Source organism: Mesitornis unicolor, unplaced genomic scaffold (genome assembly GCF_000695765.1).
Source record: "Mesitornis unicolor isolate BGI_N332 unplaced genomic scaffold, ASM69576v1 scaffold54488, whole genome shotgun sequence".
Taxonomy (NCBI): domain Eukaryota; kingdom Metazoa; phylum Chordata; class Aves; order Mesitornithiformes; family Mesitornithidae; genus Mesitornis; species Mesitornis unicolor.
Window position 1 is genome coordinate 1 of NW_010203582.1, and position 22,185 is coordinate 22,185.

Genomic DNA, 22,185 nt, shown 5'->3' on the forward strand with positions numbered 1-22,185 from the left:
TTTTTTTTTTTTCTCTCTGAGCACCAGAACCAGGCAGTGGGAGTTAATGGCAACAAAACTTAGCTTATTTTGATAAATATTTGTCTGAAATTATGAAGTATTGCTTGTGAGGATCATCTCTGGGGGTGCATGCTTCTTAGAGAAGCCGGATTCTTCTCTTGGCTGGGATAAGCCCAGAACAACCTCTGCTGACCTGTGGTCAATGGCAGGGGGTGACTAACAGGAGGCAGAGCAGAGCTGGACTCTCCTTATCACAAAGGATGGAAGAGACAAAGATTTTACAACTTCTACCACTATGAAAAACTTCCATTCCTGTCAGGTTTTAGGTTCCCATAATGACTGGAGCATGGTGCTGCAGCATTTCCCTGCCATGGGCTGATGGCTCTGTGTGACCACCCAAACCAAAACCTGAGCAGCTGGATGCTGCATGACAGCGCATGGCTTCTCGTGTGTCCTGAGCATCTTCAGCACGCTTCCAGAAGGGCTTGGCCACCTGGTTTCTGTGCAGTACCTTGCGGGCTTAAATCCCATTGGAGCTAAATGCTGTGTACAACTGGTCCTTCTGTTTTATTTATTACACCGAGAGCTTTTTTGAAAGCTGAGCTGCAACTGCAAATCCTTAGGTGGAAAACTGGCCACCTCCATTATCAGTGCAGTGTTTGATACTGCTCAATGTGCCTCGCTGCCAGCCCTGCAATATCTACCAGCAACTCCAAAGGCAGGAAAGCCTTCTCTGAGCTCTCACCAGCAGTGATGGTGCCAGCATGGCAACTTCGCTGATAATTTGGGACATGAGTACACAATCCAGAAGAGAATCTAATGATCTTTTTCATGACTGCACTAGCTTTGCCATATTAGCAGATGCCACAAGGGCGTGTCGATACCGCTACAAATCCAAGGGGGTGTTCTGTTAAGAAAATAGCAGTGATATGTAAGTCTTGCCATCCTTGGGAAGAGTTCAAACAGGGTAAGTTGCACAGTGCAAATTGCAGTGTCTCTTCGTATAGAGACAGCCTGGCAGTGTTCCCATATGCCGGTAGCTATGAGGGGTAGTTAAATCCCCAGGATGGACTCAATTTGTGTCATTTGCCAGTGCATAAACATGCTCTGTGCTTCTACTGATAAATATCTAGCAATAAAACTTTGCACTGTGCACTCAGCGTATTACTGCTATCAATTCACAGCTTATGAACAAATATAGCTTTTCGGATTCTATCGCATAAGACAGGCTGGATGCTTGGAGTGTCTCCTGGCTAGGCCAGAGAGCTAAATGTTACTGATGCAATGCAGAGTGCTTCCAAGAATAGAAAAACACATGGACACATGGAAAGCAGGTCCTCTCCAGTCATGTTCTGTGGGCTGCTGGGGCACGCACAGCAATGACCTCGATATCAGGGTATTGGCCTAAAACACCCCTCGGAGAGCTCCATAAAAGGATTTTGTTTGAAAATCCTCTGTTGCTGACTGCATTTATGCACTGATGTTTGTGAGTCTTCCCCAGGGACAGACCATGACCAGGCTTGCACCCCACTGCCAATCTGGGACTTTTTTGGATGGGAAACGCAGGCAGAAAACCGAGAGGAGAAAGAGTGCAGTGTGTTTTAGCTGATGTGTGTACACTTGGCTGCTAAGTGCTGTGTACAACTGATCCTTGCACTCCCATCAGCTGTTGCAGTTTCGTTGTGAGACTTATGTTTGTTTTTTTCCGAAGAGTAGTAGCTTATTAAGTCAGATTAGTAAATGCAAATCTTTGTTTTCATTAGGAAAGCACAGACAGATTTCTAGTCCCTACATTTATGGAAAACAGCCTGAAAACACGACCCTTAACTCAAGTTGTATAAAAAAAAAATTCAACATCAGCAGCTATAATTTTTAAGGCAGTCTCATGAGATGAAGGAGGAAAGATATAACTCATGAGGTTTTTTAACACTCACCCTTGGTAATACTGCAAATGTAGAATTAATACTGTGGTAAAACTCCAGTAATAGGGAAAACTCTCTGAAAAAGAAGTCTGACAAGGCAGGACACGCAGGGATCATTTCTCAGTTCCTCGCAGAGCTCTCCATTAGCAGTGCAACAGTGCAGAGCGGTCGTGGACCAGATGAAGACCAGCGGTGACAAAACCTCTTATTCTTTGTAATAGTAATAGGCAAAGCCAGGCTGCATGCCTCAAAGTATTAAGGGCTAGGCATTTGTGCCTAAGAAAAATGCTGCTGTTGTACTAGGAGTAGGAAAGAACTCATAGCCTATTAGTTTCATGTTAATTATGTGATGTTTTGTCAGTGAAAAAGGTTCTTTAAAGGAAAGACATGAAGCAGTGACTGATGAAGGCGTATGGGCCCATACAAGCAAGAGAAGAGCCAGACAGGAGTAGGATGAGAGATGCTGTGGAGAGGCAGGAAGACTGAAAATGGTTTCAAGGGCATAAGACAGAAAGAAAGCTTATGATACAGCATGTCATGGGAAAAGATTGTTTTGGTGGAGTCAGAGAATTTTGTGTGTTTTTCTGGGATTTCTGGGCTTACGGACACACTGTCAGCAGGACTTCCTCCAAGGGGCTGGTTTGTTTTTCAGGGCTCTGAGACAGATCGAGGTCTGTGCCCATCCACATCGCTCTGCATCCATTAGTGGGGATGCAGGAGCAGTTTTGGCAGTGTGTTGATATAGTCTCATGCTCTGTGAGAGCATGCAGTGGATGTGCTGCATATGACTTGTGCATGTATCTCTGTCCCACATATCCTAGGCAAAGAACTATTCCCATGGAATGAATCCAACCAAAGGAAATGCTTGCAGTAGATGTTTTGGGGAGTGGGGTTTTGGGCAAACTAAGAGCCATTGAGTATTAAGACAGGAAATAATCAGGGCAGAGGCAGAAGTTTCAGGGGTGAGTGAAAGGGAGCTCCTTGCCCTTGTTTCACAGCCATGAGCTGCTTGTGGGGAGGTGCAGAACTGCTGCCTTCTTGCACCCAGAGCCAAGAGCACCTGCGCAGGGAGCAGCGTCCTGAGGAAATGCTGTCATATAGAAAAATAGATCTGTTTTACATGACTTCCCCCTGCCCTCCAAAGGGAAGGGGAGTAAGAAGTCTGATTTCAGTTTTCAACACATGAAGGTCAAACTCTTCCCTGGCTTGTTCTTCGTGACATGCAAATGGCAATGTCCTAACTGTAAATCAGACCATGCTTAAGCTGCCTGCGGTACTTTGTAGGGTAAGGAAAGCCATCATGAGTTTTGATGGAGATTCGGTGACTTCCTCTGACAGCAGAGCATTAGTCCCTGCTTAGGTCAGTGACCAAAAGTAACCAGGTATTGAGCCATTTATTAAGTATGTTAGAGTAGATCATAATTATCAATGCCAGTGCAGAATCCCTATTAATCACCACGTGAGAAAACAGACTCAGGGACCTGGAGCACAAGCTCCTGCAGCTTCTCAGCCTTTCCTTGGTGTTGACATGGTCCAAACTCCAGAGAATTGATGGGAATGTGCTGTTTGTGAACAAAACTGCAGGAGAAGATTGCAGTGAGCTCTCTTAGCATTTGGCCAGGACTCAGGGGTTAACACAGCTAGTCCTCATGAAGCATGTGGGGTGGACCTGTGCCTTCTGTAATGTAGTGTTTAGTTATGGGTGGCTTTGAGGACATGCACTCAACTGGTATAGATAAGTGGTACATTAAAAACCTATTTCTTGTTTTTCTTTCAAGATGTATCAGACCAGAACCTTCTGTTAAGCATGAGATCTGTGTGAAAAGCTGGGAATCACATCCAAGTGTAGTGAAGGAGTGGCAGTGACTGAGTATATATTTTTGTCTAATGTTTCTGCTTCAAAGTGGGGTCAACACTGGTCTGCTCTTGGTGTCTCTGCCCAGCTTCACAACTCAAAAAGCCTGTTTGCAAAGCACTGAAGCAGGCTTTTGGCTTTGTCTCCCCTTTTTTCTACTCAGCCACAGTGTGTTGGTGGAATGTCCTCAGTGTGCTGAGGTACAACAGCCAGAGGCAGCGGGTGGGAGGCAGTGCGGTTATGGCTGTAGACTACAGCAGAGAAGCCTTTTGGGGACTGTTCAGTAATGGGATGTAGCAATGACCTGCCAGAAAAAAGAAATAGTTATTAACTGGAGTCTATTAGGTAAAAAGCACATGCCTGGGCAGAAGGTACATGCAAGTGTAGCACAGTAAAACAGTATTTTTAGACTTTAAGGATGCCTGTATGTACTTGAAGAGAATTTAAGGTATGTTCAACAAAGATCTTTACTAAAAATTAATGCATTATAGGAAAGTACTTATAAAATGTGCCTCCAGCATTTTACAGTGAGAAGCTGACGTGGAGAAGCGTTGAGAGCTGTTTAGTAAATTTTTCTTGTCAGCTTTCTAGTGGATTCAGTGGTCATTTTGTGTTCAGCATAATCTTCTATTTAGGAGGGGGATAGAAAATGTAATGCAGCAGAGCAAGCTGAGTGCTTTGAGTTCCTCAGATGAAAGTTGAAAGCGAAGGTCCTGAGTCCTGTTTTTCTATGTGGTGTCCTCCTATATCATGGGTTTCAAATTTGGAGCACAGCAAGTGTGGTTCCAGCATGAGACAGTGGAGTGCCACAGGGTTGAAATAATATTCATCTTCCGGCTTCCTTACCCTCTAATGAAATTAGCTGCTTGATAATTTGCCCAGATTTACACTTCTGTACAATAGGTATTAATGTTCCCTCTGGTGAATTTGATGAAGTAAATGTCTTTGCGTTGAAGGAAGAGACCTGTGTGTCCAATACAAAGTTCCTTGCTGACGTGGGAAGATTAATGCCATGTCACAGAATCACAGAATCACTCGGTTGGAAAAGACCTCTGAGATCATCATGTCCAACCGTTCCTGTCTACCCACTAAACCTTGTCCTTAAGTACCTCATCTACCCGCTTTTTGAATACATCCAGGGATGGTGACTCCACCACCTCCCTGGGCAGCCTGTTCCAGCTTCTTGAGGTGGCAGGCAGTGGCCTGTTGTGCGTGCTCGTGGGCTCTGCACAGGCCAGTGTGGTGGTGGTGCTGCCAGGGAACGTTTCTGTGAGGTGCTGAATTCCTCCTTTTAGGATAAATGGGAAGACAGCCAGGTGGGTTTGGGCTCATCTCAGCCACTTGTGCCTTTTTCCACATGGCTCATCTCATACGTGTCTCACCTTGCAGCAAGCATTTATTGGTAGTGTGTGAATTAAACCTGTTCTCATCCCACCTGCAATAAAGGAAGAAGATGGCCCTTCTAGGGGTAGTTCAGATCTGAAATGGGCTGACTTTGGCCATGTGAAACTTCCTGACCCTCCTTGGGGGGAGGTGGACGGTGGAGCTTCCAGCTTGAGTCGTCATGCGTGGTGGGATGGGCTGGATATTAGGGGCAGATTCTCCATGTTTCAGTGTTTTTGGAGCAACTTTTCACTTTAGTTGAAAAATAATAAATTCTGTAGTACTGTGTTTAAAAAGTAAAAAATGAAAACAATGTTTAATTGATGCGAAATTAATTTTTGGAGGAAATTTTCCTTTCTGGAGGCTTGCCAAGTGCTCTGTTTTTGTTGTCATTTGGAAAGAGGGCCAGACTTTGAAGTCTCAGATTTCACTGAATGAAACCTCCATCCCCTGCCCCCTCCAGTCATTAACTGTTTGCAGTCCGGTCTTGGGGATCCAGTGACAGGCCCGTGATGCTCGTGTTCCCTGGAATGGCTTCTCAGTACTGTCAGGGCAAAGGTAGATGGAGCCGAGCCTTTCCCCAGGCGACTTGACAATGAAGTCCATGGTAGGCTTGCAGTTTGTCACCAGAGAAGAAGTTGTGAGCAAAGGTGACTGAGTTTAGCCAGTTTTATTTTTTTTAACGTCTTTTAAAATCTTATCCAAAAACTGGATGATTTTTCAGCACAGAGGTTATCTACATGTTGTAGTCTTGTTTCTGGTGCTTGAAGGTGCTTAATAAGGGAGAAGCAGCATTTGAGCTGTCCTCGTGGCTCTTGTTCTTGTCTTTCTTCCAGACAAAGAGCACTTGAGGGAGAAAGAGAAGCTGGAGATGGAGCTGGCAGCTGTGCGCTCTGCCAATGAGGACCAGAGGAGGCACATCGAAATCCTTGACCAGGCCTTAAACAATGCGCAAGCGAAGGTCATCAAACTGGAAGAGGAGGTGAGGCATGGGCGACGTTTCTGTGCTCTGAGAATAGTGGTGGCTCATGGTTAGGGCTTGGATGGAAGTGACTCCATCCAAACCCTGAAGCTCTTCTAGCCATGGTGTGGCAGGTCTTCCTGCTCCCCTTGCACTGGCCCTCTTACAGAGCAAATGGAAGCTGAAGCTAGACAAATTCAAAGTGGAAATAATGCTCAGTGTTAACGATAACCAAGAGTGATGTTGTAGTTCTCCATTACTGGAGGTGTCTAAGGCTCAATTTATTGTGTTCCTGAAGGACCTTCAATCAGGAGGTGTGGATTTAATAACTAGCTGAAAGTCTGTGCATTCCAGCAGATCAGGCAAGACTGTCAAAACAGGCCTTTTTGGCCCTGAAATCTCTGTCTGTGGGACCAACAGAGAGGGAAGCTGTTTTGTGGGGAATAAGAGAGACGTAATCTTTACTATCTGAGTGGGCAGATCATCAGTGAGGGGAAGACCATTGGTGAACCTCTACCTTAGCAGGCTTGGTGAGGTTCAGGCTCTGGCACAGAGCTGCTGGCATGACCTTGGGCAAGGCTGTTCCCTTTCAGTGCCGCATTTCCCACCTGCAGCCTCCCAAAGGCTGGCCTAGAGGTGAATTCTCAGGAGCCCACTGGCTGCAGAGTCTTGGAAAGATGAAGGGTGAATTGACCTTAGTGACATTTGAATGTTTTTTATCAGGGTATCCAGCATGACAGACCCCCTGTCAGGCTATCTGATGGTTACTTAGAGTCTGGAAGATTCAAGGCACTATGTGTAAGTGCTGAAGTCATTGCTGTTTTGTTCCTGACCGTTATACCATTCTGACTTCCTATTTAGAGACATTTTAAAAGCTCTGTTCCCCTCCAGTGGATACACTAAGTAGCAAGAAGAGGATCACATTAAGTTTAATTGCTCCTTTGTTAGTTAGACTAAAGCCTGCTCACCATCTCAGTGTATTTGGAGCAGTCCCTTTGGGGTAGCTGCAGGAGTTAGCGTACCTTTAATCTGTACATACTTCACTTGATGCTGTTTGCCTTAGAGGCAACCAGAGGTTTTCTATTTGCATTTCGTTACAAAGTGGCTGAATAAAGGAATGTATTCAGGTGGCAACACTTGCTCCTGAAGTTGCAGCATCACACAGGGGATGGAAAGAAATATGTTTGGCTCCTGGCTGCTCCGCAGACTGTCAGTGGGGTATTGGCAGGTAACACTGACTTGCTGAATACACACCAGTGAAGGCAGCAGAAACATAAATGCAGATTTCCAGGCAGGTGGTGTAAGAAGCTACCCTGTGCCTGCTGGGTTGTAGTAAATGTGTTTGCAGCCTTAGGGCTCTGTCTCTAAGAGCTTTGCAATTGCCAGTTTGTCACCTAGACATCCAGCAGAAATGTGCCTCTGCTGGGGACTGACACTGGGATCCTGGACTGTGGACTGGTGGAGTTGAGGAGAGGGCAAATGTTCCCCTCCAGGGAGGTGCTAGCCTCCTGTCCAGCATATGGTAGGTATTTTGGATGTGGAAGCCTCCTGCCCAGGGTGTGGTAGATGTTGTGGAGGTGGCCTCTTGCACAAGGCACGGCAAATCTCAGGAGTTGCAACATATGAGGGTGATGCGATGGTATTTGCCAGAGTTTGTCTGTCAGCACCCTCAGCCTGAGCAAACCCACATTGACCTGGTAGTGTTTAATTGCTTTTTTCATTCTAGCAGGAGTTCGAATGAATTTTATCTCAGCCACTGTGTTTTAATTGCTCAAGGCAGTGTCATGCAGCTCCTGAAGTGCGGTAGATCTGTGACTGCTGATGTGTGCCCAAGCTCCTGTGCTCCTTTTCTCTTGCTTTTGGGCTGTTTCATCACTAAATCAGAGCACTTTTTCAGCAGTCTCCAGTGTTTCTGGAGCTCAGTTTGACACGTATGCAGCAGATATTGTTGAAATTCTGAACCCTCATCTTAAACCAGAGATTTTTACTATAATTTGGAATATGTTAAAGGAAACACAAAATCACTCAAATGAAAATGTGTATTGTTATTAATAGAGCTCTACGCTGCTTTGTAAATCCATCCAGATTTCTACCACCAGAACATAATTAAGTTTAAAGCTTTTTAAATCAAGGCTTGACAAATAAGCAGTAGCTACTAAGTTGAATTAACATAAGATAGCGTACTATGTAAATCTACATTATCCTGAGTGCCTGCTAGTAGAAGGATTTAATTCAAAAATATGTAGGTGGTATTATCACCACATGTCATTTAGGAGACTGCTGCTGGAATCGTGTATCTGGTCCATGCTTTGGAGAGAAGACTAAATAATTGGAGAGGGTTCAGAAAACAGCTGTGGCATTTATTTGGGGCCCAGAAGCTGTTCTTCGCTGTGAACAATCAAAGTGAAGAGGTGGCTGAGCTCCAGTCCATGCGCATGAACATGAAGAAGGGATTGCTGTCAGCCAGATTAAGCATTGCTCTTTAACGTAAGAAGGAATAATGAGACATAGTGTTTGGGGGGTTGAAGCTGAGCCAATCAGGCCAGAAATAGAGTAATTAACACTGGAACAACCTACTTAGAGTGTTAGTGGATTCTCCATCTCTTACAGTCTTTAACTCAAATCTTGTATCTATAGGATAGATATTCTGTAGCTCGAACTGGAGTTATGTTCCTAGTGCTTGGATCATCCCCTTTTAGCCTTAGCTCTTCTTGGTCTTTATTTTCCTAATCCATGGGACAAGGGCAGTGTTCAGGCAAGTTTGCTGATCTTGTGAATATGTGAATTGCTTCATTAAATGTTTTTTGCTCTAGTAGATCACCATTTGGAAGCAGAACAAAAAGTAATTTTCTTAAATTGCATAAGAGGAAGTCACATTAGGCAAAAGTTTTCTGGCAGTAAAGGAAAATAAGCCATGAAGTAGTTTGCAGTGAGAGTTTGTGGAGTCCCTACCCCTGGGGGGTTTTGTAAACAGATTATACAGACACGTACCAGGTTTTAGATAGAGTTGATCCTACCTTGCAGTGGGAGAAGGAACTGGTAGCTCTCCAGGTGCCATCCAGCTTTTTTTGTATTTGAGTCTTTGTGTCTGTGAAGTAGTGGAGCTTAGTATCAGGTATTTCTGATTGCAGTCACCCTCCCTTATGGGTGCATGCTGCACTGACAAGCCCGTTAATTTAAACTACAACATTTTATACTTTGTTTTTTAAATGTGTTGGTCAATTTTTTGCTTATGAATCTGCAGAAAGGCTAGAAAAGTCAGAATTGGCTCAAGACTCTCCCTTTATATTTATGAATGTGGAAACTTGTGGAAACATTCAAATCTCCAACAAAATAGTTTTCTGAGACAGTGGACGTGTGTGCATCGCCTCACCCATGCAGGCAGAGGTGCACTCATGTGTGAGCGTGTGAACTCTAGGGCTTAGAGGCCTGCTGCAAAGCCAAATTCTGCCTGCTGTGGTACAGGTGGAGTCTCCAGCATCCAGCAGGACAGGGGGGAGCGGATGAGGTCTACTGCCAAGAAGGGACCCCGAGGGAGCCCCCTTCCCCTCTCTGATCCACCCTGGTGCAGCTGAGAGGTGGCACAGGCACCTTCCTGTAGCCAAAATAGCACATTCAGCAAGAAGCCACCACTGTGTCTGTCTTGCCAAGTCGTGAGCTCCTGAGGAATGCAACCTTCGTGCTGCTGCCAGAGACTGGTGGGGATTATAATCTCATTAATTTTCATGGAAAGCCCCAGAAGCCGTAAGTGTTAGCCTGGATTACAGCCGGGCTAGGGAGGTCATGCTGCCAGTCATCGGCTGTGGCTGGGGAGGTTTGTTTAGGCCAAGCTTTGCTTTTGCTGTGAACAAGCCCATATTTCACTTCACCTGTGACATGGATGGATTTAGAGTGGCAGAAGAGGAATTTCAGGAAAAAGTACTGTTATTGTCTTTGAAATCAGTGGGAGGGAACCTAGGTGAATCCAGCGTCACACAAGGGGGGAAAAAAACCTTATATGCAGCATGGGAGTCCTGGGCTGAGCAGAAGACTCTGGGTGAAGGGGAGCCCCGCAGAGCTGGGGGGACGCAGCACTGGTGTTTGGTTGCTCCACATGCCCAGAAACAAGGCAGCAAACTTCTCACTATGCTCCACTTGCAAATTCCTTCTTGGGTGTGCTGCTTGAGCAACCTCTCGCTGTAAAGCTCTGTATTGCAAAATCCGTGTGTCATGTTTAGCCCTTCAGTAATTGCATTATATACATAAGGAAGGCCTGGATTTAGCTGCCAGCACATCTATACGTCAGCATGGCTGAGTCTGTGAGCACTCATGGCTTCTGGCACTCTGCTTGCTCCACCTGCATTGAGCAGATACGCAGGGTTGAAAAAATGAGACTCTGTTAGGGTGCAGACGATGTGCCGAGTGTCACCATTCAGTAAATCCACCAGGATTCCTCTTAGCTGAGGCCAGTCTGTGTGCTTGGCCAAAGAGTATCCACCAACATGATGGCTCTTGCTTAGAAGTGGCCAGGGGGCTTCATGGCTAGCAGATCCCCGATGGACGGAAGATCTGGGCATCATTCCCTCCGAAAGGGGTAGAGCTGTCGCGGCGATGCTCCCTCTGCCCAGGGACACTGTTCCCCTGGAGAAACTCTGCAAAGCAAATGGCCAAAGCCGTGCTTGCACTTAATGCACACCTGCAAGTACAGTGAGGTCGCTGTGGCCCAGGGTTGATGTGCAGTGCCCCCCTTCCCTGCTGACCCCTTGTGCCCTGCAGCTGCGGAGGAAGCAGGCCTACGTGGAGAAGGTGGAGAAGCTGCAGCAGGCGCTGACCCAGCTGCAGGCGGCCTGCGAGAAGCGGGAGCAGATGGAGCGGCGACTGCGCACACGCCTGGAGCGGGAGCTGGACTCGCTGCGGATGCAGCAGGTGAGGATGGGGTGGACTCTGCAGGACCCCAGTATGGGGTCTTTGGTGTTACTTTTAAAGAAGAATGGCCACTTGCAGCCTTGCCAGGTGCCACCTTGCTTTTGGGTTCCGGTTGCTGGGCTTTCCACCTAAGCCTTTCCTTTGGATGGGGTTGTGGATGCCCCATCATTGGAAGTATTCAAGGTCAGGTTGGATGGGGCTTTGAGCCGCCTGATCTAGCGGAAGATGTTGGACTTAGATGATCTTTGAAGGTCCCTTCCAACCCAAACCACTCCTGATCTTCAGCAGAGGATGGGGGAGCTCCAGAGTGGGGCTGCTGGACAAAGCCAAGCCCTGCCTGTGGTGGGGCTGGGAGGTCCTGGCTCCGCTGCCCAAGGGCATGCAGGGCTCTGCCTCTGTGTGTCCAGCCACACCTGTCAGGGGAAAACGTCCTTCCAAGTTTCTCAACTGTGCAAGATCAACTCCACAGTGAAGGAGGAGAGGAAAGGTGTGGTACATGTGGGAATGAGATTCAACCCACAGACTTTGGCTGATCTTTCATTGAAAAAGCAAGGTGGATGACGTGGGAATAGGTGAGAGCAAGGGCTTGGGCATATTTATTTCGGGCAAAGCTGATGGACTTGGTTCACAGAAACCTCTATCCATGAAAGACCTGGAGACAAATGGTGTCGTCTTCAGACAATAAATTATGTAAATACTATTCCAGTCCAGAATGGGCTAGAAGTGTATGTTTGCATTTCTGTGTATGTCCCCTTGTTTTTTGGCAGCCCTGTGTCCTCAGAGAGATCGTGTTATGCTTGTATTTTATGCACAGTTATTCCTTTGCTATTCTTCCTCCATCCCCAAGTCCCAGAGTCCAGTCATCTGTGAAAGGGAAAAAAGCCCAAGAGCAGGGGGAGGTTACAGGGAGTTCCCATCCATCTTGGCTCTTCCTGGTGCATTCACTCTTTCTTGCCCTGTCCACCACTGACTTGCTGTTCCTTCTTCTTCCAGCAGCTCTTCTCAGTTGCCCCTTAGCCTGCTCTTCTCCAATTTAAAAAAGAAATCACAGGGGATATGACATGCTAATGGTGGTGTAAATGAAAGAACATATGAGAAAATACAACTAAAATTCAAGTGAAGGAAAAACTAGTACTAGGAAAGGTTTTGTTCACTGGGCTGGAATATAGGGACAAATTGATATATTAAGTAACTGGGATGAACTGTCACCCAAGTCCTTGTCTTGGGAGTTCAAGCTATGTCTGCTCATTTTAGCAGAAAATTCCTCTGTAACTTACAGACTGCTTCATTTTTAATTTTCTTTTTGGCGCTGTAATCAGCAACTGCATTTTGAGTTGCCATAGTTCTCCAATGCCTGCACCCATTCCCTCTAACAGGAAAGATACTCTGACTTCGTGTCTCACCTATCAGCTGTGAGAGGAGACTTTGGTGTATTTTTAATTATTATTATTTATACTTCTTTTTTTTATGAGCCACAATGCTGTGATGAATCATGTTGCTTCAAGATGCCCCAACTTTTTACTTCAGAGCTATCTTCTCTGAGTTATCAAAGTTATATCTACTGAAATTGTCTCTCATCATAGAGAAAAAAAAAAGAAAACAGCTTTTTTCTCCTTACCGTAGTCATTAGAAGGAGACAGTGAGCCAGAATCTCTTCTGTTCCTGGCTTGTTGGTAGCCAAGTTCAATGGAGCTAAGACCAAAAAAAAAAATCCCTTTGATTCAGCATTGCAGGCTGAGCCTGCAGGACTCAAAGAGGTTTTGACTGAGAATGGAAACACTCGCAATGTCCAAAAGTGCCATTTACAGACCAGGACCGTGCTTCCAAAATACTGTCCTCCTGCCAGGGATTTGACAATATTTGAAGTGTAAGTGCTGATTTTTCCAGGAGCAGAGTCACAGCTGTTGCTCCTAAGGTCTGCTCTATTTTGCACTTCCCGAAAGCAGCTTCCAAACATGTTGTTACCCCACCAAAGGCAAACGCTGCACCCATCCCCTGGTATCTCTGGTTTCCTGTAAGCAAGAGATAAGTGTCTAGAAGGAGGAAATGTGGTTTGGAAAATGGAAGCGGCTGCTGCAGCTGTCGCTCTGGTTTGCTGATGCTGTGCCAGGGAACTGCTTTGCTGGTGGAAGTTTGTGGTGTGGCATGGATGAGCAACCAGTGCTCCCAAGGCATGGTATCCTGTTTAACACAGTCCTGTGCACTGTGGAGTGTAACAGATCTGTTGCATTTTTTAATTGAAAAAAAGCATTTACTTCTACTGACTTCTCCCAGAGCTTCAGGCCTCTCCACTAAGTGTGGGTTCTCCATACTCCTCTGCTCTCCACTAGCACTGAGAGGAGCTTGGGGAAGCTACCAGTGCCACTCAGGTGCTTTAATTAAGTTCCTGTAACCGGGTGGGATAAATTCTGCCTGGGTAAGTGCTTTCCTTGCAGTGTAGCTGCAAAGCATTATGCACTCATTGGGTGCATGGGAGCCACCCTGCAGTGCCTGGGGATCTTCTGCCCCTCTGGTTGGAAAGTTACCTGCTGCACCACAGAGAGGGTCTCCTGAGGGCACATAAGAGTAATGTGCCAGAAGAGACAGGTGTAAATCCATGACTGTAGTGTTTTCCCAGCTGCTATTTTAACAGGTTACTTGTAGTTAGTTTACATGTCACTTTTTCTCTGCTTTTATATATAAACCGTCTGGTAATCGCTGCATGTCCACACCAAGCACTGCCCAGCCATGTGATGAAGTCCCAGCAAGAAAAATACATTTTAAACCTTCATTGCCTCTTCTTTTTACCGGCTTTTTTTCCTACCTTTTCACTTGGCTTGGGGTATCCCAGGAAATCGCTGCACATCCAGGAAGTAGCCAGATCCCTGGTTTTGTCAACATGGTCTGGAAAAGTGTGTGCTGGGCTTGCACATATGGTCAACCTGCCTGTCCTCCTGCAACCTAAGGGGTTTAGCCCAAAGTTTCCTGTCAAAAAACATGGGGATGTCTGTGAGCTTCAGAGAGGACGTGGGGAAAAATGGCCGGCAGCTCCTGTGCATGGTGAGGTGTGAATGAATTACCTGTCGCTGTTTCCACTGGCAGAGGCAGAGCAGCTACCAGACGAGCAGCCTCCCGGAGCACAACGCTCCGGCCCTTATGGAGCTGGTACGGGAGAAGGAGGAGAGGATCTTGGCCCTGGAAGCTGACATGACCAAGTGGGAGCAGAAGTACCTGGAGGAGAGTACAATCAGGCACTTTGCCATGAATGCTGCAGCTACCACAGTGACAGAGAGGTAAGATGTTGCTGCAAGTGGACAGCTATGTTCACAGCAGAAAGCATGGGGGAATAATAAGGAGTGGATATTCTCTCACAGGTTAATTTTGCTTGCCTTTCCCTGCTGAGTTGCGCCACCACGGTTAATTCATCTATCCATGGTATCATGCCAGTGAGACACGGTATTTGGTTAAGACAGGATTTACCTTTCTGACCAGGTCCAAAAGTTTATGAAATCCAGGCACTAGACTCAAGCCAGGGCCTCAATGGCAAAGTCTAAGGCTGCCAAATTGCACAGCATAGGTAAGGCAGCTCCTTATGCACTGATGAAGCAAGGAGGGACTGTTGGTATATGGCTGCATCCATCCCACAGCCTGCAACATGGTTGTTTAACCTAGTTTTAAAACCAGTAAAGAGGGAAATTTTGTGGCCTAAGTTCCCTGTTTCACCACTTCATTAAGCTTCAGAATAAAGAGGTTCTCCTAATAGCTAAGCTAAACTTCTTTACGGCAAATTACCTCCACTGATTTATGTCCTTCCCAGGTGTACATGATGAACAAAAAATCGCTATCAACACTGTAACAGACTTGTAAATATTGGAAAACAGATATTCCCTGTTGTATCTTCTGTGGCCTAACCATTCAGCCATTCCTAACAGGTCCTAGTGTAAACCTCTTCCCATTCCCATTGCACTTGCTTGGACCATCTCCAGTTTGTCTGTGTCAAAGCGTGCTGCCCAAAAGCACACAAGGCACTGCAGCAAAGCTTTCAAGTGATCAGGACAGGATCATTAACTTCTCGCCCCAATTTCTTAGAAGACAAATCCCCTGAGCACATCCTAAAATGAGATTTGCCTCTAAAATGCAGTTAAGTGTGTGACTCAGGATGATCCTTTTCTTTTGCACTCCAGTCTAGGCAGCAATTCCTGTGCTATTTTTCACCTTCCAAAGTGTACAATTTTGTTTCTTCTTTGCGATGTAGTCTTGTTGACTTGGGACCATTTGCCTGGTGAGTGAGTCCCTCTGATGTCCAATCCTGTCCTTCAGGATGGTTGTTAGCTCTGTGGGGGTCACCCGTGATTTTAGGGTCCTCTCTGTTCTATCAGCCCAGTTAGTTAATAGTGTCGATGACTAAACCAAGACAAGAGTAGCCCGCAGCAAGACAACCCAATGCCAGATAGCTATCCACGTGACATGGCAAGCATCGTTGGCTTGCTCTTCAAATGTGGGTTTGGGGTTTTCTTTGCAAGCACTGATCTCCCCTGCAAAGCCACCCTTGCAATCTCAACTCACCATGTTGAACCCCTTTGCCAGAGACGCCTCGGCCCCGAGCCACTCACGCAACGGCAGCTACAGTGAGAGCACGCTGGAGGTGCGGGGCTGGCAGGAGGAGGAGGAGATCGTGCAAGCCAACCGGCGCTGCCAAGACATGGAGTACACGTAAGGGGCCATTGTGCCGTACTTGCTCATCATGGGATTTGGGATGGTTTCAGATAAACCAGGATGCCCTTTGGTTCCTTCATGCATGCCTGGAAAGGACTGGCTTAGCTTCACTTTGACCTAGTTTTGCTCTTTAGCATTAAAATGGGGATTAAAGAGTTGCTGCTGTTAGATAACTTCCTCCCTACCTTCCCATTAAACCTTCTTTGTGCCAAAACCGACCCTCTTACAAAACGGAGGCTGTTCCACTATTAAAATTAAGTTGGCATGCAAGGAAGCTGGGTGCTTGTTTAATCTCAGTGAAAATCCCACTCTGGAAACAAGAGCATCTGGTGATAAAAGCTGAGTTGTAATCCTGCTCCTACATAATCAGCAACGTGAGCGCTTGCCTTTGCCTCGCTCTTCGCTCCTTGTCTGTTTGCTGCTCTTTCTACATACACTAAGTTTCCACAGCCGAGTTGTGTGACTCTCACGTTGGCATTTAGGAACAAACCTGCAAAATTTAGCACCACGAGCACCACTGAAAAATATGCATTTACAAGTAGTAGAAGATACAAAATAAACTACTTCGGGCACAGGCAGTCAGCCTGGGAACAGTAACATTCGTTGGTGCAGATAGTTCTCCATTTTCAGCACACAAGTGGACATGTGGCCATGTAGTTCAATGAGTGTCAGACCTGGGCAGCATTTTTAATCCAGACTATTTTTCCTGGTAGAAGTGGCCTTTTGATGAGTAAAAATCCCTCAAGAATATTTGTGTATTCCTCCAGATTTTTGCTGAAAAACTATTTAAAGTCTGTTCCTCAGGGTTGCCTTCCCCACAAAATCAGCAGTCTGCAGACACTTTTATAAAACAGTATATTTGTTGCTTGTGAAAGTAGCAATGATTGGTTTCACTGGGTTTGTTTTTCATTTTCTACTTGCAGATGCAAGCTAGTCTTGCTTACAAGTGAAATATTGGAGTTTTGCCCTTGGCTTCATTAAAGATAGATTAGGATCTTGTGTTTTCATAGCAAATTAGGCATCTGGTTATGAAAACTAATGCCAATGTGAAGTTACTAGCTATCTCTCTTGTACATATAGGTTTTCCAGTTATCTTTCCGTGCTTCACAAAATGCAGCTGCACTGGTCTCTTACGTTGTACATCACAGTCAAGATACAGTCATCCGTCTGTCATCTTGTACATGTACAGTTTATTTTTTTTAAATGTAGTTTCTACTCTTTCATTATGATTGGGTGATAGTCATTCCTGGAGCAAAGTCTCAGATAATCGTATTTTTTTGTGATTTGAGGTCTGTATGAGAGAAGTAGCGAGCTTTGCTTGGCTCTGCACACTGTGTGCTGATCGTTTCTGCAGCGGTGGGGGAGAAGCAGGAGCCCAGCCCAGGTGCTGGAGAAACCAAAGGGAACCTTTCTGCTCGCTTCAGCAGGTCTTGACGCCAGCTGACGGCAGACCCAAATCATGGGCTTAACTCAGTCTGCAAAGGAGGCTTTCCAGACTTGGCCCCTGTGCATTACAGGAGTGGAAATTGCATGTGTGTTGGTGTTCTGGTGAAGGTAGCAATCCACAGCTTGGTCAGGATACTGCCCTCATTACTCCTGCTGGGTTGGTAAAGCCACTGCACTCTATGGGTTCAGTTAACCTTGCAAAAAAAAGAGATCCCAGTTTTGGATTAATAGCCAGAAATGCTGCCCATTTTGAAGTGCATGGTTATCCTCAGAGGAACTGGTGGGAGCTGCTTTGTCCAAGATGCTCAAAACTGGAGGGCACAAAGCAGCAGGGCATGTACCCAGGGACCCATACTGCTGCCCTGGAGTGGGGAGAGATGCCTGTATAAACACTTCTTCCATTCCTGTAAGCAAAGCATTCATATTTTGGCAGAATAAAGAATCTCCATGCAAAAATAATTGAGAAGGATGCCATGATCAAGGTCCTTCAGCAGCGGTCACGGAAAGACCCTGGGAAAGCTGACAGTGCCAGCCTCCGACCGGCTCGGTCCGTCCCCTCCCTCGCCGCTGCTACGGGCACACATTCACGCCAGACCTCACTCAGCAGCAACCAGATAGCTGAGGAGAAGAAGGAGGAGAAGACCTGGAAGGGAAGTATAGGTGGGTTCAGTTTTTGGTTAAGCTTTGGCTCATCCATCACTTTGTCCTAATCCTTCTGCTTGAGCTTAGCATAAGTGCCCCGGCCATAGTGCACATTTTCCCCACAGCTCATTTCCAGAGCACCTTTCATGGGAAGAACATTTGTCCTTAAGTAAAAAATTAGTCATTTTTTAACCTTGCGTTGTGTCTTAGTTATATTTTTAATAATCTCATTTTTTCTGTACTGATTATAGAAAGCCGTAGTTGGAGGAAATCCTCCCAGGCAGAAACAGATTAAGTTTGCAACTTTGTGGGAGTAAATAACAAATTTGGGCTAGAAACAAATACCTGGTTAATCAAGAGGGTGAGCATCCCTTTGGGTGGGAGTGCATGATGTGATGTGGTATGGGAAAATGAGTGTGGGACTGCCTGTGGTTTGGGGCTGCATAGGACAGGAGCGTGGAGGCATGCAAGGCTGTGCTGGGGTAGGTACCACTGTGATGAGCGTGCAGAAGGGGATGCAGGAAGGGGCAGCTGCTTTCAAAAGGCTGTTTTGTAGGAAAGTACCATACAAATGTCAGGAGAAGAGCAACAGGCAGCATCAAAGGGAAAAGCTAAGCCAAGTTAAAGGGCTGGAGATGTGTCCAGACCTGCATCTTGTAGCTCTGGGGTGGGACGTGGGGACAGCACTTGCATTCAAGCCAGAATGTGACTGACCACCACGTGTTTTCAGGGCTGCTCTTGGGGAAGGAGCACCACGACCACCCATTGGGCTCCTCACTGCCTCCTCCGCTGCCCTCCTTGTCCTGCATGCCTGTCCCGGTGCCGGCACCCTCCCACGTGAAGACCGGCAGCAAAGACAGCAGCACCCAGACGGACAAAAGTACTGAGCTCTTCTGGCCGGCCACCGCCTCCTTCCCTGGCCGCGGACGGCTGGGCACCACCCCATCACACAGCCCGGCCCCACGGCCCCCGGGGACACGAGCAACCAGCGAGAAACTGGGTGAGCGCTGCTGGACCCCCGTGTCAGGGCCCTGGGACCATGAGGCAAAGCGCCAGCACCCCCAGGGCTGTCAGTGAATCCCCAGAGGCACCCCAGTATTGATGCAGGGGGGTGATGCCTTCACAGTCTACAAGGTGGTGGGGAGGTTTCTTCAGGGAAACTAAAATTGGAGAGAAGGAATTTTCCAAGGCCACCCAGTCTGGCTTTGCAGAGCTTTGTGCTCAGCAGCTTCTGAAAAGCTCCTGTGGTGGGCAGAGTTTCCAAGAAAAAGCTGTCAAAAAGCTGTTTTCCAAGCTGTCAAAGATAAAATTCCAGAGTTTCACACCTTGAAAACACTCCACACCTGCTCATATACTCAGACCCTTCTCTTTTTTTCAACTTCAACCATGATTAGCAAAGGCACCATTTTCTTCCTAATTTTCATAGGAAAGCTGGAGGGGAATAGAAAGGAGAAAGTGAAAATGTGGGGCAGTGAGAGGGGTAAAGAAATTCAATTTTAATTATTTTTGAAAGGTGGAAACTGCTGGTTTGCAGCCCTAGCAAGGGAGACATTTAATTTACACATGTTATTTTGAACAAGCCAGTTTCCTACATCCTAACCTTGTCTCAAAAGCAAGCCTTTCCTCTAAATGTGCCATGTGTCATTAGCGCTGAACATCACTGATTCCTTGAAACTCTGGATTACTGTTTTGGGCAGTCCAGACTGAAATTTGTTTCCAGGTACTCTTAAAATAGCCTTTCAAGCTTTTCTTGCTTGTAAGAAATTAGACTCCTCCTTCTCCCTGAATTTCACTGTTGAGAACTAGGGTGATGAATATTAAACACTTAACAACATCTATCATACATTGTGATAATTGGCCGTGTACATTCTCTTAGCCTGTATCGCTGGCAAAGTAACATGTTTTAGACTAAACCACCTACCTGGTTATTTGTGTATTGCCATCACAATGTTTTAAACTCCTAAATGTTGTTCCTGAAGCAGAATAGAGATATCCATGTGGAGAGCTACTGAAAATCAGATGACAATTAGTGGCTTGGTAGAGCAATGCAGACCTTTCACAAATGCCTGCTTCTCTCTCGGGGCACAGCTGAAGAGCCCTTCAGTCTGTATCTCTCAAATTCCATCTTTATGCTTGCCCTTGGAGTCTGCACAACGACACAGCTCCTGCCACCATGCAGGGAATTCAGCATGACATGTTCTCAGCCTCTTGATCACATTTGGCTTTCAAGTATATAGGGCATACGGTTAAGATGTGCTCCACCACCATCCAAAGTAAAATGGTTTTATATTTGCATGGAACAATTTGCTGTTGAATTTGAGCTGAAGACCAACTTTCCCTTCTTCTTCTTGCAGAGAACTCAAGCCACGGGAAGCTGCCCGACAGCAAAGGCCGAGTGAGCAGCTTGCTCCACAAGCCTGAGTTTCCAGATACGGACTTGATGGAAGTCCTCATCTGAGTAGAGGGTGGCATCTCTGGGGTTCTGTGTGTGTATAGCCAGGTCCAAGATGGTCCTGAGTGTGCCAACCTTAAAAACTAACCTTGAGAGTTTGGAGAAAGATAAAGTTTGTGTCTGAAACTAAGCTTGAGCCTGGTATATTGAGACTTTGGACCAGGCATGAAGTCAAGAGCGCTGAAGAGGAGCAATGAAATGAACGTCTGGGATTTTCTGAGCAGAAAGAGGCATTGAAAATGGAGTGTGACGTGAGAAGGGGATCATTGAGGGAAAAGGAAACTGCATTTTCTGGTGTAAAGAGAAGGTAGTGAAGTTACAGACTGGGTGCAAACTGCTGCTCTGTTTTCCTGCCTCTCTGCAGCCAGGAAAGTCTCTATCTTCTGAGACCAGAGGGAGTTTCTGAATAACCCAGGAGAAACTTGCATCTTCCTCAGTATCAATTCATTTCTCAGAAGTGTTTGCTGCTTAATTTTGGTGAATAATTGGTCTGTAGATGTACACAGCAGGTCCTTGTAAGTATTTGTTTGAAACGTTGTGGTGTGGTTTTCCTGGGCAGGCAGGTCAGGTGCCTCTTCCCTGACTGGACAAGTGTTGCTCTTGGAGCTGGATTTACAATGCAAATATTCATGACTTGCAACCTCAGAGCTTGCTGAGACTTCTTTTTTTGGTAGAAGCAGTTGTTGGCTGAAATTCCCATGGAGGATGAAAGTAGAGAGGGGGAGGAGGGCCCTGCTGGAGCAAATCTCTTCTGTGAGGGTGGGAAGGTGTCGGGAGGGGAAGCCAAGGGAGAATCCTGGCAGCTCCCTGATGGGCTGTGCAGTGCAGAAGCTCATCCAGAGCGGGGCTGCGTGGGTGCGTTTCCAGTGGGGTTACCCTGGGCTTGCATGTGAGCTCAGAAGATGCCTCTAATTGTGCACTGGTTCACAGTAGTGGAATAATCAGTGTGTTTGTGGTAAGAACAGGATTTTTTTCCTAATTTTCAATGCCTCCAGCCATATCCTACCTTCCTTGAGCATACAAACCTGCCGTGGGACTGGGCATTAAGGGGTGTAGGAGCAGGCCAGGAGGGGTGTAACTGCAAAGCAAGACATGAGCATCATCTGCTTTCTGTTCTGAGTTGCAGTTTCTTTTCACCTTGTTTTACCCAGGATGGAACGTTTCTCATTTTCAGTTTAGTCCCTGATTTCTGTGAGAGGTGGCAGCTGTGGGAAAGCCAACTCAACAGCTGTGTTAGTCATGGCATACTGTTTGCTTCATGCATTGCATATGCTGACTAGGAAAATTTCCTCTTTGGGGTATTTTTGTATTGGCTTTGCGGTTCCTGAACCTTTTGGTGCAGTGCAATGACATTAGGAGGAACTTGGTTTTGGGAAAAAGGGTGATGGGTTTTTATGTGAAGCTGCCTAGAGTGGAAAAGTGATGGGTGGTGCAAGGCACCGTGTGCTTAGAGCTGGCTCAAGGTCACCCCTTGCTGTAGGTATCAAATTGGAGCCCTTGATTGTGAAAACACCAGCACTTTAAACTCTGCTTTCACTGAAAACTGAAGTCCTTGCAACCCCTCAAAGCCTTCAGGGGCCAGAGCCCTGCACTCTATACTGCCAGGCTGATGCATTTTTTTTTTAGTAGAAATCAAAATTGCTATGTTAAATCTATGCACTTACTTTTGCGTGTATATAGAATTAGGCATAAGTTGGTGTTGCCCTCTTTCTGATTTTTGCACTTGTTAAACAAAGTAGTGGTAGGTTGTGCAGGCAAGCGAACTGTGTGTTTCGAGTATTAGCAGCTTTGCATTGTGAAACCAAATGTGTAAAACTCTTGGGAGATGTTACATGGCTTAATATATGCCTTGTAAAATATTTTTTTTTCTCTGAAGTTAATTTAAGGATTGTGTTTGCATAAAAGCTGGTCTTGCACGTGGCAG

The 22,185-nt window shown here is 46.2% G+C and overlaps 1 protein-coding gene across 1 annotated transcript; it reads left to right on the plus strand.

Moving 5' to 3' along the window:
• Nucleotides 1-5,996: 5,996 nt before the first annotated feature.
• On the plus strand, nucleotides 5,997-20,291 carry LOC104545558 (angiomotin-like protein 1; the record flags this gene model as incomplete). Its single annotated transcript, XM_010190738.1, has 7 exons — nucleotides 5,997-6,142; nucleotides 10,877-11,026; nucleotides 14,108-14,298; nucleotides 15,593-15,718; nucleotides 17,601-17,827; nucleotides 18,540-18,809; nucleotides 20,164-20,291. Coding segments are annotated over 7 exons (1,214 nt in total), but the record flags the coding sequence as incomplete, so codon positions are not given.
• Nucleotides 20,292-22,185: the final 1,894 nt, after the last annotated feature.